This window comes from Sceloporus occidentalis, unplaced genomic scaffold (genome assembly GCF_023333645.1).
Source record: "Sceloporus occidentalis isolate IW3139 unplaced genomic scaffold, rSceOcc1.0.p SCAF_126, whole genome shotgun sequence".
In the NCBI taxonomy this organism is placed as follows: Eukaryota; Metazoa; Chordata; class Lepidosauria; order Squamata; family Phrynosomatidae; genus Sceloporus; species Sceloporus occidentalis.
In genome coordinates this window covers 787501-806046 of record NW_028317106.1, presented here as the reverse complement: position 1 = coordinate 806046, position 18546 = coordinate 787501, and the positions used below count along the sequence as shown (strand labels likewise).

The window sequence follows — 18546 nt, the reverse complement described above, 5'->3', positions numbered from 1 at the left end:
TTAAAATGCTTTTTTTTTTTGATGCTAAAAGCAGAAATGGGCCCTCCTGAAATACACCAAGGATTCGCAGCAAGCGCGCCATATGTAAGGTGATACGCTACGGAGATATATATATATATATATATATATAATATATACATATATGGCCTCTGCTAATGCCGTCTTCTCCGCCTCGAGCGTTAATAGTGCAATTATTATTCGGGTTGGGCGACGGTCGGTCTACCGGGGAAGTAGAAGAAACGTTCTATAGGTCGTGATGTTTGTACTCGCCCGGATACGCCGCCCAGACTATGTGGTTTTAATGCATTTGCTTTTGCTATAACTTGGGATGGTGACCGCTATAGCTGTTGCGATGTACAATGAAGACCTGCTATTAAGGCTGTTTGTTAGTGTCAAGTAGATGGGGTGTTTTATTGGAGAGGGTTTATTTAGGCTACATCTACCCCGGGTGTTGGGGCATCACTCGGGACGTCACACGCGTCTCCTTGGTTGGCGTAGAGCCCCCTCGCTGTGAATCCCGTTCCGCAGTAAGGGGTCCGGGTTTGGAAACGTCTCAAAGATCCTGGATTTTCCCCGACGAGCTCTTAATGATCCGTATTGTGGATCGTAGGAGCCGATCGTAACCAACTCTCTCCGCTGACAGGTCGCGTTTGTTGGGAATCTTTGGCCAAGCGTGATGCCCTTCCTACCCCCGCGTGGGGCATCAGGCCGCCCCCCCCCCCTTACGGAACGTGCTGCTATATAATTTGTGTTTAGAGAGATGGTCTATAAGCTTCAGATTGTGTTGTGCGGAGACATCGCCCTCCATTCTGGGATTAAAATATATGTTTTCGGGCAGGAATCGGAGGATTTATTACCTCGCCGGTATAGCGGACCCCTAATTAATGGCGCTGGGTGACGGGTAATCCCACCGAGCTTCAGCTTCGATCTTCCACCGCAGGAAGCCAGCGGGTTTTTAAACGGGTTGGGGGTTATCGCTGTAAGCAGGTAATCAGTACAATAAACGTTAACGACTTTGATTTAGAGGACTTTTAAGCCGGGCCCCGCTTTGAGACGACGCGTTTAGTTTCAGGAGACGGAGGGCGCTCTGGATCTCTTGTTGAGTATCGGGGGCAGTCTGAAGTTTGGGCGACCGCGGGGGGGAACGTTACCAGCCGGAAGGAGTGGAAATTATCCAAATCTACTTACAAAGAAGGGCTCTCAACCAAGCCACGAGTCCACCGCGTCCTAAAACGATTCTCTAATAGGATAACGTTTGGAGGGCCACGGCGTCTCTGAGACCGGCGCTGCGAATTCTCACCAACGTTCCCGGTCCTCCGGTCCCAGCGCCCTCGGAACGCACGCTGCGGAAACCAATCGCGGCCCTGCTTTCCTTACAGAAATTTACAACCTCCGGGTCCCAAAACTTCAAAAACCAAGCGATCTGGAAATATGTAGACGGGCGAGAGGCAGGCTTTCCCTCTAAATGTCCATGTTGATGGGTCTGATGTCGCCGGTTTTGTGTTCCTTGACCCACAGTTCTCTGTCTTTGGCGGGATCCACTCTCTGAAGAAGCTGATCCACTTGTTCCACCGTCTGCTGGGACACAAAAGGTACAGAAGGTTTACTCGGCGCTTGGGAGTACTTTGTGTACCGCGAGCAGGGAAGTCACGCGACCGGCATACTCACGCTTTGGTTAAACATGTCTGTCTCGTGCCGTAACTGCGTGTACTGGCGGAGGTGCTGCCGGATCATCTCCACGCGTTCCACCTCCAGCCTCTCCAGCTCCTGAAACATTATTTTATACAGATTACAGTCAGGAATTAGAACCCCACTCTCTGTATAATTCTGTCTCGGGCGACGTTCCTACACAGCCCTCAACAGCGATAATCAGAATAAAGACCAAAAAGCAGCCCATGCCGTTAGATTGTAAGCTCCTGAGCAGGGTCCTCAAAAGCCCACCATTCCTGCCAGGAGCTTTGTGTAAAGGATAGATATCCGTTATTATTATTATTATTATTATTATTAATGACTGTTATTTATTCTATTAATGTTACATAACAGAGATGCCGAACCAAATGTGTTTGTTTTTATTTCAACATTTCAATATTTTAACTCTGAATCTTCACTCAAAATAATCATTTTACCCTCTAAGAAGCTTAGAAAATCTAGCGGCCGGGGCTACTCTGAATCGTTACGGCGTTCTGGTCTTTATGGGTCATTGAAAGGACTAATTAGTCCGATTCATTGGTAATTAGCGCTCGTCTTCTCGCTCAGGAGGATCACAGGCGGGGATCTGGCGCCGGATCGCTTTACGGCTGGACAGGGTTTGCGAGAAGTCGTAGCAGAGAACGCAGACCTACCAGCGTGGTGGTGACCATCTCCTCGAACCACTTTGACTGCGCCTGGTTGTAGAGATCCACGCAGCGCATCAGGTCGTCTCCTTAAAACAAGGAAACGAACGTTAAGCGGGTAAATTCATATCGTGCTCCAGCGTGGAGAATCTGAAATATATATTTCTTAACTTATTTCGATTTTTAGGGTCATTGGAGGACGTTAATTACTAATATTATATTAGAATACAGCACGATGTACCGAGCATCAGGGATGTCTTGTTGACCGGTCGCTCTCTTCTCCCGCACGTAGCGAGCTTTGTTTTTAGACGCTCTTCTTGTTTTTGTTGTATCAGAGATGTTTCCAACCCTTACCCTTAGCGGGTATAACGTGTTGGTAAGTGCAGGGGGTTAGAGTACGTTTGTGTGTTAGCGTGTGTGCGTGTTTCACTTACATTAGTTTGTGCTATCATACCACACCGAGAGATCTGCCCGCACACGCTCTATTACCCAACACATGCTGGGTCTGTGCTCTCTCATCGAGCATATTCTTGCGCGGCACAGACTTCTATTACTTTGTAGCAGGTTCTCTGCTGAAGCCACCAGAGGGCGCTCCGGACTGTTGGGTTATATTCGGAATGGAATTTTTTATTTTATTTGAGAAATGCGTGGATTTACAGTCTGTGGACATTTACTGAAACATTGAAACCAAATTAAAAGTACAGCTCCGTGTCTGCACTACATCTGAACCGGTTTAAGACCCAAATCCGCTGGTTTATTGCCCCAGAAACAGGCTCGGCCGCCTATTATTTACAGAACCGGGACGAACCGTCTGCGCTGGTTGGTGTGACCGGTTACATACTTCGCTGGAGCTTTGTGGGGCTCTGGGCTTCGAGCGCGTAGACTGAGGATGATTGTTCTGATGAAGCCGCTGATTTTGGAGCAGGTTTGGCGGCTGTCTCTACTGCTCTGCCCCCCCCCCGGTGTGTCACGTACTCCCGCACGTGGCTGCCGGTACGTGGCCACTGGAAACCGCTTGGAGTAATCAAATCAATAAACTCACCGGCTTGGGTGGACTTCCGCCGCGCTTTCTTGATATCTTCTTCTGTTTTGTTGCTGAGTTTAATCTCAAGCTGCTGCGTTTTCACCTCGAGGTCCTTCTGTCTCTCGGCCAAAGCTTTCCGGGCCTGTGAGATCAAAAAGCTAATGGTTATGGAATAGAGACAGTCCGCCAGTACAAGCCAGTAGTCCGCCAGTACAAGCCAGTAGTCCGCCAGTACAAGCCAGTAGTCCGCCAGTACAAGCCAGTAGTCCGCCAGTACAAGCCAGTAGTCCGCCAGTACAAGCCAGTAGCATTGCTTGATATGTAATAAAAACTTTTTAAACTCTCCCACCAAACTTTTTCAGTTGTCTCATAAAACGCCACAAATAAGGTTTTTGCGCGGCGAGTTGGTTTACCTTCTCCACGGCGGCGTAGCGGCTGGCTAGCTGCTTCCGTAAGTCTGCTATATGGTGATCAAACCTCTTCATGTCCTTCTTAAAGTTCTCCCTGAAGCCGAGGAGCGGCTTCTCCACTTCGCTCTGTAACTGTGAAGAACAGACAAGGTGTCGGTGAAACCGTCGGGTCTTTAAAGTGCGAGCACCGCATTCCATCCGAGAATCTTCTAGATTTGTCTCCTTAAGGTTCGCTTTCGAAGGGAGGGATATTCCTTACCTTAGCAGAAAACTTGAGATGGACCTCCGCCTCGTCGGACAGACTCTTCTTTAACTGCCCCCACGCTTCGCCCAGGGTTCTGCAGGAAGACAGACCCCCCCAGCATTAGTTCCATTAGACACCCTGGCCTTCCAGTTGCATTTCCCTGCAGAATACACCCTCCCTGTAACACACTTACACACACACACATTCATGCCTATACACACACACTTACACGCACACATTTATGCCTATACACACACACTTACACGCACACATTCATGCCTATACACACACACTTACACGCACACATTTATGCCTATACACACACACACTTACACGCACACATTCATGCATATACACGCACACATTCATGCTAACACACTCTCGCACACATTCATGCTAACACACACACACATGAAAACACTTACATATTCATACCAACACACACACCCATGCTTTTGCCAAGCATCTGAGGAAAGATTCAGGATCTAGACTAAGGAAAGAGACTACAAACAGAGAATAAAGTGGGTTTAGCAGGAGAGTCAATTAAGGATTCTTTGCATGTAAACCAAGGTGGATCAGGGAGTCGAGCCGGTCTCACGTGCCTTCCGGGATTGAGCGAATCTCCGCTTTAAAGCCACGATGACCTTGGCTCTGTTAAAATTCAAACCCTCTGTACTTTTTAAGGCTTCGTGCAAATGATTAATTCTGGAAAACTATAACAATTATAGGAATGAGATGTGTTTGGATTTTCTATAGACCTTTCCCTGAACGGGTGTAAGATTTGTAAATTGCTGCGTATATAACGTAACGATCTGCTCACATATTCTTTAAAATAGTTTTACAAGTTTTTTTTCCATCCAATTATATGGGCATTCGCTTCAGATGTTTCCCGGCTCCTTTCTCCTGTAGAATATCCTGTGGACCATATCCAGCTCCCACTCAAACACGAGGTGCCCCCCACCAGCCAGCTTCAATGCCGGTGCAGGGGGTCTAACAAGACCCCTAACATGCATTTAGTGCTCCCCCTGATCTCAGATTAAGGCAGCTATTCCTCTTTAATAAACCGCTATGAATACGGGGTAAAGTGGGGTGATTGAGAACCTGACCCGTCACACCTTTCACTTTAGATTGGTGGCGCGGTGATGTTCCAGAAGACCCATCATTCACACTCGTTCCGCCATTAAAGAAAAACAATCATCATGGAAGTTCAGGCGCCGCATGACTTTTTATACTTTGTAAACGCGTTTGGGAGATTATCAGAGATACCTTTTTGGGGCTGTTTGTAGAATAAACCCTAATTGCTACAGAGAATATTCAATCTGGAAAACGAGATGTTCTATCAGTGGCCTCCTCACCATAGAAAGTAACCAAATGTTTTAGCCAATTGGGTCATTCTACTGGTTACCATGGTGATAAAACCACTTTTAAAACCAGGAGTAACACGAGAGTGACTTATTCTCACCCTTCTTCCTGGGAAGCCAGCGAGTTCTGCGACAGTTTTGCCAGGTTTTTAGAATATTCTTCTTCAATTTTTATCCTGTAAATAAATAAATAAAAACAGGAATTAATTCCCGGAAAATCAATGTCCCGAAATATTACTTTCTCTCCATGAACTACGAACCCAGAAACAAAGATGGACAACGTCAGGTTCAGACGGGCTCCAGGGACATTTTGATGTTTTATGGGGTCCCTGAAGCCCCAAATTACTGATATCACGCATGCAGATAGCGTTTCCTTAGAGAAGTCATGTCTCTGGTCTCTGGCGATGGAGTTTAATATTAAGAAAGTAGGTTAGCCCCCCGCGGGGAGAGAGCACAGGGCAGGGGGATTACCTCTCCCGGATAAACTCGGCCATTTCTTTCTGCATTTGTTTGCCCTTGAGCTGTTTTTGGAGGAGATCTTCAAAGCCGGACACCGTGCTGTTGCCTTGAGGGTCTTTCTTATCTGCCTGGAAAACAAAGAGCCGGAAGGAACAGGGAAAGCGATCAATAACGCATTCATTAATAATTATTAGAAACAAACACGAGGACTTAACGGGTCTTCTGTTCCTGGACAATGTCTGATTTCATTATGGTCTCGATTCACCCCCAAAATAAACATCACGTCTCCCGGGTCTCAGATCCAAAAGGGTAAATCCGTTAAGGACGGGGTTCCGTGGGACGTGGGAACGGCCGGAGAAGACGTTTTCAGATATCGCGACACAACGTGACCTGGGCTCGTCTAGAATGAAGCTACCGTGCCCTCGTTAACACAGTTTATTGCCCTCGTTAATGGGCTGGTGTGTGTGTAAAGGGAGTATAGGGCAGTCATGTGTGAGGGCAGTGTATGTGTATATGCGTGTTTATGGGCTGGTGTGTGTAAGGGCAGTGTGTATGGGCAGGTGTGTGTCAGGGCAGTGTATGTGTACATGTGTGTTAATGTGCTGGTGTGTGTAAGGGCAGTGTGTATGTGTACATGTGTGTTAATGTGCTGGTGTGTGTAAGGGCAGTGTGTATGTGTATATGCGTGTTAATGTGCTGGTGTGTGTAAGGGCAGTGTGTATGTGTATACATGTTTAGTAACATGCAGAGTAATAAAGCATTATGATTTATAGAGACCGGGCAGCCAGCTGGGATCCAGAACACCTTCTGGACCTTCTCTTCATCCAAACGTGAAGGAAGCCGATCTGGCCGCATCTATGAGTTTGTGACATATTGTGTTTTCCCGAACAGAGACCCCTGACAAGTTTCATTACGTTCCAGGCTTTCGGGGGTCACCCTCCCCGGCTGACTTACCCAGAAATAATCACAATAACTCCACTCCCCGGGCTTCAGGAGCTGCTGCTCCGGCATGGTGTCCGGATGGGGAAACGTCACGCAGTTTATCTGGAGAAAGGCAAAAGGAACGTTAGACGTTTGAGAGGAGAAAAAAAAAAAAGGAGAAATCGGAGAATGGTAACTCTGCGTTGTTACAATGTATCGCAGCGTCACACGTTGTACTCCGTGAACTAGTCGCCCGTTTCTCCTGCTGTAACGACTCAAACCTTAATCAGTCGTTGGTCTCGTCTTAGGAGCCGTATGTCTATCCCATGCATGTTTAATCCCCTCACTGTATTACCCTCTACCACTTCTGCTGGTAGGCTGCTCCACTTATCTACCACCCTCTCAGCAATCATAGCAGTCAATTCATTGCTTTATGTTAATGTTTCAAGATGCAGGAGACATTTTGCCTCATTGAAGCGGGGGGGGGGGGGGTTCTTTTTCTTTAGATAAGGATCTTGTGGTTGGCTCTCTAATACGCGGCTCGGGGTATTCTTTGTAAAGGTACGTCGCCGTGATTGACTATTTTAAACATGTCACCCCTTGAAGGAGAGAGTATACTGCAGGTTGCCATAGAAATGGAGCAGAGATGGTTGGGGGGTCTTTTCTTGAGATCTTAAATGCCTAGAAACCGAAAGAGCTGAAGGAGGCGAGCGAGACGCAGGAGGAATTCTCCGAGGCCATCGGTGCGATTATTTCTAAATATATACGGGGGGTGCACTTAGCTGACACAGCCCTAAAACAGGAGCAGCGACAGGGCTTAAAATCTGAACTGCGTTATGATAAAAGGAACCGAGAGCCGGTTAAGGTCTATCGAAAGGGGTTTTTGGGGGGGGGGTACAGAGGTCCCTCGTGTCACCCGGCCAGCCGCCGGCCACCAAGCGATGGAGCTGTTATTCTGTCCTGATCACGGCTCTAGTAATGTTACATAATGTCACCGGCGGGCGGCACGCGTCTCCCCTCGCTGCTGCGTATCCCTAACTTACCTGCTCTAAATATCTACCCCCCCCCCCAGCCGGGGAATCGACAGCCTGCGATGTCTATGAAGCGGCCACGAGAAACCCTCGCCCCTCGGACATCACCCAGAACACCCAGTTCAGCAGGGGCTCCCAAGTTGAAAACGGCTCTTTGTACCCTATTTATGCTCAGGGATACGATACATAAAACCACCACGGGTGGTAGATAAGTGGAACAGCCTCCCAGCAGAAGAGGTAGAGGGTAATACAGTGAGGGTATTAAACATGCATGGGATAGACATACGGCTCCTGAATCTAAGACGAGACCGACGACTGATTAAGGTTTGAGTCTTTACAGCGGGAGAAACGGGCGACGGTTTTAGGAGCTCCGTCCACCGTATATAAAAGGATTAAATAAGACGACTTCTAGAGGTTCTCGGCAGGCAGCAGATTCTGCGTTATATTCAGGGATAACGAGCCCTTCCTCTCCACTGAACCAATTCCTCATTTAATTAATGTCTTCCCACCTCCGCCCGGCGTCTCTCCACTGCTCTCTCAATCCGTAGATGTCAATAAAATATTTCTGCCGCAAACAAAATTCATCGAATGCAAAGAACTGGATTTAAAAGTCAATCTGTGAAATATGATGATAATGATGATGATAATAATACCCCCCCCCGTCTGCTGCTTCCCATTGATGCCTGCGGACACATCGTCATGGTTACAATCACACGGAGCTTTCTTGCCCCCGTCGGGGTACTCACCGTGATGGTGGTCTCCTTGTTCTGTTTTTTGGTCGGCGACGGAGATCCCGGACTCTGCGGAGAGAGACAAGAAGCGTCGTCAAAGCTGCTCTCCATGTCGGACATGGTGCGTCAGGGGCTCGGGGGTCTTCTGCTCGTCACGCCGTCCCGAGGTAACAGAGAGCAGAGCGCTCGCCACACGAGGCTCCCGCACAGAGACGAGCAGCTCGATAATTCATCCGACACGCAGTCCCACCTCCCCTCTCTGACGGCTTCACAGACTGCCGGGGCTTCCACCGCGCGATGCTTCACACAGAGCGTGCGGGGGCAACGCGGGCCAACAGGGGGCAACAAGAGTCACTCATACAGCAAATTCAGTGCTCTGGGGCAGGAACTCCTCACCTGCCGGGGCAGAATATCTCATTGATCCCGTATCCCCTTCATTTAAACAGATTGCCCAAACACGAGAAGGGATAGCGAGAGTGTGCGTGCGCGTCTGTTAAAAAATTTAAAAAGAGGAAATTGGAATTATTTGCATTTTTTGGGGCGATTCCGCACTCGTGTGACAATGTATCAGGTTACCTGAAAACGGGTTGTTTTCATAGAAAATATATTTAAAATGCCTCAATTATGATGCCCCCCCCATGATTGCCAAGCATTATCGTATCATACGGGGCGCCCAGTGATGGCGACACCACCTTTTATACAGCAGCAATCACAGCAGCGGGTCACACACACACGGGGTCTCACACACACACACACGGGGTCACACACACACACGGGGTCTCACACACACACACACGGGGTCACACACACACGGGGTCTCACACACACACACACGGGGTCACACACACACACACACACACACACACGGGGTCACACACACACACGGGGTCTCACACACACACACACGGGGTCACACACACACACGGGGTCTCACACACAGAGTCACACACACACACGGGGTCTCACACACACGGGGTCTCACACACACACATGGGGTCACACACACACACATGGGGTCACACACACACGGGGTCACACACACACACGGAGTCACAAACACACACACACGGAGTCACACACACACACACACGGAGTCACACACACACACGGGGTCTCACACACAGAGTCACACACACGGGGTCACACACACACACACACGGGGTCACACACACACGGGGTCACACACACACGGGGTCACACACACACGGGGTCTCACACACACACACGGCGTCTCACACGGGGTCACACACACACATGGGGTCACACACACGGGGTCTCACACACACACACACGGGGTCTCACACACACACGGGGTCACACACACACACGGGGTCTCACACACACACACGGGGTCTCACACACACACGGGGTCTCACACACACACACGGGGTCTCACACACACACACGGGGGTCACACACACACGGGGGTCACACACACACACGGGGGTCACACACACACACGGGGGTCACACACATGGGTCACACACACACGGGGTACGGGTATTTGGCGCATTATGACATCACAGCAGTAGTCTTCCCAACTCTTTAATGATAAGGCTTGAGGGCATTAATTCTAAAGGGTTAATGAATCAGCCGGAGGGTAATAAAGGGGGATCTTAACGCTCCGGCAGGTAAATCCCCGGGGGGGGGTATGTTAATCATTCCCGGACCCCCGAGCCGGGGACGCCCCTGGAGTAAATCCATCCCGGGGTAAATTTACGACACAACACGGTCCTAACCCCGGAACTCGGGCCAGATATCCTGACACAGGGGGTGGGCTCAGGGCTCGAGGGTCTTGCTGAACACAATAAACGTGCGTTGATGTGATGCGCGGCCCGTGACTCCCTCCGGGACCAAGTCAGACGCCCTCGGGATCTCATGACGGGGACAGAAGGCTCAATAAACAGAACATATGAATTATTATCGCGCGTCCCGGGCACCGAGTGTCTGCGATGCGGCTACTGGAAGCCACCGGTGCCTACTGGGAAACGGCAGAGCCGACGTCTCTCACAATTCATCTTAAAACATTTGGCCCCGAGACACCCCCCCCCGGCGCATTTATCATTTACAGAGAGGGGTCCTTGAAGACCACCCATGTTTTTAACCAATCCCGTGCAGGTGCCGACACAGGGGTGATGCCATTTTGCCTCTATGCCCCCCAGCAGATCAGATCGGATTCTCTTACCCCCCCCCTCGTTTCCTAGCAACTGTCTCACCCCCCCAAGCGTCTCTCGTCACACGGCGGATTGGCGATGCAAATAATCCTCTTCGCTCCGCGCTCAAAAATAGCTGCCTTCAAACCGCGTTCCACGACAGCACCCATTGCACAGCGCCACGGAATATGATGGCGCCACAGAAACAATTCTACAGGAGCTGCTGCAAAAACAATACGGAACGCGGCTCTGGTATGTATGGGGCTTATTCACTAAAGCGCGAGTTTTTATCTCGCCAGCTTCACTACGCATTATGAAGCGTCAGCTCTTGCCGAGTGAAGCCCCCGCTTTAGTGAATAAGCCCCTAAAGATCATTAGGTGGCCCCCTTTCAGAAAATATTCTTACTAAACAAAGCGACGCGTTTCACATTTGCGTTCGTTCTCTACGGATACAAAGGGTCGATAAATCTGTAATAAAAGCCCCGGCGGGTGGCAATTAATATCAGCGCGCGGCGCGTGGATCGGATACCTCCGCGAGCCCCCCTCGTAAAACCTCGACACACGGAAAAGGCGGAATCTCCCTTAAAACGGCAGCGGATGGAGGGAAGCCGGAGAATTCCGCGGGATGTTTATTCGCGCTGCATCTCGCGCCCACGCAATGCGATCCGAATTAACCCCTCGGTGAAACCAACTGCCTCCAGCAATGTGTTAACTGCCCCCAGAATGTTAATACGGGGAGGAGGGGTAATAATTATCCACGTTCCGTGTGAATATTGCTGCAGAATACGGTTTTCACGCTTTATGAACCCGCTTTGTGTCCGGCGATCGCACATCCATCACGTCTTAGTGAATTAAAAGCCATCGAGCGGTCCGGGGCCGAGGTGAGACGTCGCAGGCGCCCGTCATCTAAACGTGATGATCGCAGATCACCGGCCTGTGACCGGATCCTAATGAAGTATCAGAGCCTCACGTTTAACCCCTTATCCCCCCGGTTCCCGTAGCAATCAGTTATCTGGATCAGTAGAGGGTTTTTTAGGTTTTTATACGGTATCTGTACGGATTTTCCTGCGGTTTGGAGGATTTTGACGTCGGGACACACGTGGTCTGCGGTGGGAAGTCCCAGCTCCACTCACCTGGGGTTCGTTGCTCGGTTTGCGCGCGTGGCCGGACTCGGGATGGTGAGCGGGGGATCCATGAAATCCATTTACTGCAACACAAAGAATGGAGACGTCAGCGAGGAACGGAGACGTTAGAGAAGAACAGAGACGTCGGCGAGGAACGGAGACGTCGGCGAGGAACGGAGAAGAACAGACGTTAGACAAGAAGAAACGTTCCACCACAGGAGAACGGCCCACGAAAACAGCAACAGAAACAAAAGGAACACCGGATAATAAAGAACGCACACGGAAGCCACGCCACCAAACAACAGCTTCTTGAGGGGTTTGGGCATCGTGCCGCCATCTTGAAAACCTTGGATCCATCACCTCGCCCCAAGATGGCAGCCAAGACCCAGTGAGAGGGGAATTCAATGATATGGAATTTGTTGGGTAATTAGCGGGGTAACGACTCACACACAGGGGTATTAAGGGTACTTATTACTAGGATATAAAGGGCGGACTTGCGTTTCTGAGGCGTTATTAGGAAGGGTCACTTTTTATGGCGTTTGCTCAATGTGTAGAGAGAACGGGGGGCATCATCGCTAATTTATTGAGTACCCGACCGACCTGGAAAGCTTTATATCGGACAGACCTGCAAACCATGAAAATAACCCCTTATATGACTTCATTGGAGTGCGTGACGCCTGCGAAGGGTTAATTGCTTCCACGTCACAAATGTCTTCTATAGAGTCTATAAAACGCGAAGCGTACAGACCCGGCGTCACCGTATAACGTTTTCATCGGGGGGCCCGAGGGCGATAAATTCTGAATCCCCGGCATCTATTGGGATTTTGGGCAACTTTTAAGCTTCTTGCCCGTTTTCACCGACGTTATCGGCAGCCAAAGGTAACAAACCGAGAAATGGAGTCGCTTTGGATAATCTAGCGAAACGTAAGGAATAAATTGTCCATTCCTGCAGAGTTTGACACATTTTGCTATTGTACGGTTGCCATGGAAACTGAGTACCATGGATTCCAGCTATTGAAGAAGAGGTGGAAGCTGAAAAGGAAGCTGAAGAGGAACCGCGTCCGGACGGCTCATCTGGGCGAGTTTAAAGAGGGCGCCGCGAACACAAAAACCCATTAAAAAAATGATGTTTTTGGGGTTAGCTGCGCACGAGGGGGAGGGATTTAGCAGCTAAATCCACGATGGGAAGGTGGGGTCATTAAATAACGGAAGCGGGTGCTTATTGATGATATCTCAGCGCATCCATCTATCCAGCGCATGTCCTGCAGAGCGAGGGTGGAAGCAGAGCCGCCGGGGTCTCCATGATAATAAATCCCTGAAGAGGGCAAATCTCTGTCGGCATCCGTGTTAATCGGACGTCACAAGGTGTCCTCAGAACCATAAAGCAGCGCAGAGAGCGGTCCACCAGGGGCCAAAGCGATCACTCTGTGGCCCCTGAAGGTGCAGGATAGGGACATTACCCTGTGATGATTGGATAAACCCAAAGCGACGGTGCGTAGATTCTATTCTCCGCACCAATATTATCCAATACGCCGAGCCTCGTGCCAACTCACAGACTGGGTGGCACCCCAAATAACCCTGGGGTACAGAGAGTACATTCACAGACGTCATCTGCCCCGGGGGCAAGTAGCCGGTCCGTACAGGGGACCCCAGAGAGGAAGCACTACCTGTCGGTAAAGATGTCTTTTTCACCAGGGGGCTTTTTAGGTTGACCGGCGAGCTGTTCGGCCGTTCCCACGTCGTCTCTAGAAAAAGAGAAAGTAGAAAATCATTCAGAGCCCAAATCCGGAACCTTCCCAAACTAACAGAAATTACACCAAAGGAAGAAGAGAACGTTCCCTGCGCGGCCAACGCGGCCTGCAGTCCGAGAAGATAGAACGGATACATTGTGACTGACAACCGGCGGGGCGGAACATGGCGTTCACCAACCGCCGAAGGCATGGATCCCACCGGCAACCGCCGAAGGCATGGATCCCACCGGCAACCGCCGAAGGCATGGATCCCACCGGCAACCGCCGAAGGCATGGATCCCACCGGCTCCGCGTCACAGGAAGCGGAATAAGAGGAGTTTTATTACCCCGGGATAGACCACGTGCCACCCGGCCATTGTATCGACACAACAAAGCCGATGTACGCTTCGGATGCAGACGTCGGCGCCGACCGAGCCTTCGCTTCACGCCAGACAGTAAATGGCGGCGCCCTACTTCACAGCTTGGGGAATATTTACAGTAAATTGGTTCTGGATATTCGGTAACGTCAGACCCCAAAATCCCGGAGCCACCCAGCCCGGCGGTCCCGATCTCTACGGGATCCCGGCAGAAAGGAGTAAAAATCACTGGTTTTTGGTAAAATAAATTGGAATTTATATTTGTCTATCTGGGACCTCACCCCACGGCGGTACCTTTTCTCCTCTCCAGACGCCGATTACTCTTTAAAGGACGTTCATCGCGTCTCAGAATCTGAAGAAGGATTTTTGTTCCCCTTATTATTTATTTATTTTTTAGCTAAATAGTTTTAGAATAATAGAACCGGATCACCCCGATAATTCCTGCGCCGCGTCAGTACGGAGGGACTTGCGTTGGAGATTAGGATCACTCCTCACAGTCCTGAATAATTCATTGGGTTTTTGAACGATGTTTTTGTTTCTAAAGCGGTTATAAGCGAAACCATTACTGGAAGGCAGATCCCTCGGGGGGGGGGGGAGATCAGCCGCTGCCAGCCCCGCGCCGACGTCTGGGAGTTGGGGGGACGCGGGAGATGGAGCACCACGGACTGTCTCGTCCCCGAGCCTTATCTCTGCGCTCAGCGCGGGTGATTAATGGGGTTATTAGCCGCGTCTCGGGGATTCTACTGACAGACATCAGGAAGACAAAGCGCTTGTTTAGTGAAAGTTTATTCCCTCCTTCTCCCAGCGAGGGAGGTAATTCCGAGTAACCACACGGTCTGTGTGTACAGAACAGAACACGACCGCTCGCTGTGTCGTCCTGATCTCCTGGGATCTGCTCTATAGAAGGGATCACAATACTCTAGGGGAGATCTCCCAGGGATCTATAAAGTGGGATCACCAGCTCTCTCTGCCCTCCTAGGATCTGCTCTATAGACCCGATCACAATACTCGGGAGATCTCCCAGGGATCTGTAAAGTGGGATCACTAGATCGCTGTGTCCTTTCAGGATCTGCTCTGTAGAACGGATCACAATACTCTACGGGAGATCTCCCAGGGATCTGTAAAGTGGAATCACTAGATCTCTCCTCTTTATTTGTATTTTTCCTCCGGTTTGTAGCTTTTCGCAGAATACGAGGACCGGGCGGCTGATAATTCCGATGCGATAGAGTCCACCGCAGTGACGCAGCCGTCTAATCGCTCTGACATCACGGGTTGGACGAGTCCGACGGAGAGCGAGATGCCAGAAATCAAAGTAAACAAACCCCAAAACGCCTTTATTAACAAGATTTTCACAGCCAATGACAGCCCGCGCTCCCAGTATCCGCCCCTTTATTTTTGCTCGGGAAGGTGAATTCCCCGATCGGAACGGATATGCGTCTTTTTTTATTCAGCTAAACCGCAGGGATATTATGCAAATCCCGAAACTCTAAACAATGGCGGGTGCACCTGCCGAGATGGTATCTGTGCTTTAATTATCTGCAGCTAATCAGCTAACGAGCCCTCGTCCAATCAAACCGCGCATCTCCTGCCAGGTGCAGAGCCTCTCGCAAAAACTCATCTCTCGCGGAGTCTTAAACATACCTGGAACCTCAAGCTTTTTACCTCGAATGGGTTCCCAGGTAAGAACCCAGTTACTAATCTCTCTCGGTTATTGCGCCCCCTGCCCCCTGCATAATGTAATAACTGCGTTATCCGAATCTGCGGAGACTATATCCGCGCCCCCCCTCTCTGGGCTGCTTGTATTTGGAGGATATTTCCTGTAAATCCTGGATTTTATAAAAAAACAAGAATTCTCTCTCCGGCTCCAAGAGCCGCTGGTGGCGCAGGCTGCTCCCGATTACCGGTTCTGTGTTAGTTGCGTAAACTCACGCGACCTCTGAATCAGAGCGATTTCAGGAGGACAACGTAAACCGCAAAACAGGGAAATGCCAGCATGTTTGAGAAATCAGCAGAAAAACAGCACACAAAGAGGAACCCGGCGGGGTGAATCATCGGCACGTGACCCAGCAGGGGGCGTCCAAACCTTTCATCTGCTACAAGGCAGGACCATATCCTACATCTATATATATATATATATATATATATATATTACATGTTATGTTACATCTATATATATTACATGTTATGTTACATCTATATAAATTACATCTATATATATTACATGTTATATTACATCTATATATATTACATGTTATATTACATCTATATATATTACACGTTATATTACATCTATATATATATCGTTATATTACATCTATATATATATATTACATGTTATGTTACATCTATATATATATATATATATATATATATATTACATGCTATGTTACATCTATATAAATTACGTTATATTACATCTATATATATTACATCTATATATATATATATATATATATTACATCTATATATATTACATTACATGTTATATTACATCTATATATATTACATGTTATATTACATATATTACACGTTATATTACACCTATATATATTACGTTATAGTACATCTATATATATTACATGTTATATTACATCTATATATATTATGTTACATGTTATTTAACATCTATATATATTACGTTACATGTTATTTAACATCTATATATATTACGTCTATATATATTACGTTATATTACATCTATATATATATGACATGTTATATTACATCTATATATATATATGACATGTTATATTACATCTATATATATTACATTACATCTATATATATTACACGTTATATTACACGTTATATTACATCTATATATATTACACGTTATATTACATCTATATATATTACGTTATATTACATCTATATATATTACGTTATATTACATCTATACATATTACGTTATATTACATCTATACATATATATATATATATATATATATTACATGCTATGTTACATCTATATATATTACATGATATATTACATCTATATATATATTACATGTTACATTACATATATTACACGTTATTTTACACCTATATATATTACGTTATAGTACATCTATATATATTACATTACATGTTATTTAACATCTATATATATTACATCTATATATATTACGTTATATTACATCTATATATATATATGACATTACATGTTATATTACATCTCTATATATTACATGTTATATTACATCTATATATATTACACGTTATATTACACATCATAGTACACGTTATAGTACACGTCATATTATTTCTCTGTAACGGCGATACCCGCGTCCATCAGGCACACGGAAGACATTGAGATATTTCCTCCTCCACGCGGGATCTGCTGAGATCAGCCTTATTTATTCCTCATTAACAATAAAAACAAAAGACACATTTTGGTAAAATTCGAATTCCTCAAATACCCAGAATGAATTCCGGGTGTTCAGGGTGTTGTTGGGATAAAGCTGTTTATATGGCGGCCGCGAGTCCTGCCAGAGCTGGACCTGAACGCGACGACGTTCTCAGGACCGAGGACACTTCTGGCCAACGGCGGTACACAAGCTCCTTTTGGCTACAGACGTACTCTGCCGGTGCACGGCGCCTATACAAAGACGCGACTGCGGGAGTCACGCCAAGGGCTTGCGTGGCCACCGTCAGCAGCCATGACCTAATGAGCTCTTACGCCTTGAAACGGCAAACGTTACAGTATATCGTGGGGGGGGGTGTCTGGGTTTATTAGCCAACGTTTACATGGTTACAGAGCGACTTAAAGTGAGATTATATAAGTAGCCCTCAGCCACTCCTATTAGAAGGGGCATTAACATTCATTCACAACATCGCAACACTCTTATCTCTCCTGCCTCGGGCCATCGATCCCCTTCTTGCGGCCGATCCGGCGAGGGCTGCGGATCGATAAACTTCAAAAGATCGTCTGCTGAAGCCGCTAAAGTTTAACAGCCGAGTCCGACTCTATCCACTAATTCTATAGAACGCAAAAAATCCCTCCTTCTATTGTTTCCACAATACGGACACGGCACACTGAAGATTACCGCTGGAAATGCGACCTTCGGAGCCAAAGAAACTACCCACTAGGACACCTGTGTTCAAGCATGGGTTTCCTTCCCATCAGTACAGGGTATAAAAGGGGTCACCTCGCTTTTTAAAACACTAGTTCTCAGCCATTTTGGCCCCACAGCGATTACGGACCTCTAATCACGCCGTCCCTGCCCTTCCTCCCGGCTCGCTCTCGCGCACACCCAGAGTGTCTCATGGGTGATTAATCTGATTGCGGCCTTTATCTGTCCCGTGCAGCCCCTCTATTCCCATCAGCCAGGCATGTGATTGACGGCCGACGATGGTATCAACGCACGAGAGACAAGTGAGTTCTCAGGCAGCCATCAGCGCAGGCAGCACGGCGTCGGGGTCTGAACACCAGACGCCCCCAGAAATTTCACCCACGTTGGTGACAACATTCTGCCCGCAGGCACAGCCATCGCTGCGTTAATAGTTAATGCCCTATTCTAACGGGGAAACAATAGTGAACAGAAGTGTGTGTTGAAAGCACGCGTCTCCCCCTCGCCCCTTCCATCCGACGCCGTTGCTGGTACCGAGTGCGTTGGCAGCTTGCGAGCAAAGAGATAACAAAGCACAC

The 18546-nt window shown here is 48.1% G+C and overlaps 1 protein-coding gene across 2 annotated transcripts in view; it reads right to left on the bottom strand.

Moving 5' to 3' along the window:
- Positions 1-1461: 1461 nt before the first annotated feature.
- The window catches only part of LOC149281907 (growth arrest-specific protein 7-like), a 54654-nt gene continuing 37569 nt past the window's right edge, over positions 1462-18546 (bottom strand). The window contains exons 3-14 of one of the 2 annotated variants that reach the window (XM_089498894.1): positions 13456-13536; positions 11801-11874; positions 8530-8583; positions 6786-6875; positions 5844-5959; positions 5474-5548; positions 4027-4105; positions 3771-3899; positions 3376-3499; positions 2343-2422; positions 1669-1767; positions 1462-1575 (exon numbers count right to left, since the gene is read on the bottom strand). In XM_089498894.1, coding sequence (XP_089355020.1) covers positions 1462-1575; positions 1669-1767; positions 2343-2422; positions 3376-3499; positions 3771-3899; positions 4027-4105; positions 5474-5548; positions 5844-5959; positions 6786-6875; positions 8530-8583; positions 11801-11874; positions 13456-13536 — 1115 coding nt within the window. The remainder of the gene's footprint in view (positions 1576-1668; positions 1768-2342; positions 2423-3375; positions 3500-3770; positions 3900-4026; positions 4106-5473; positions 5549-5843; positions 5960-6785; positions 6876-8529; positions 8584-11800; positions 11875-13455; positions 13537-18546) is intronic. The other variant, XM_089498895.1, reaches the window with a different exon arrangement.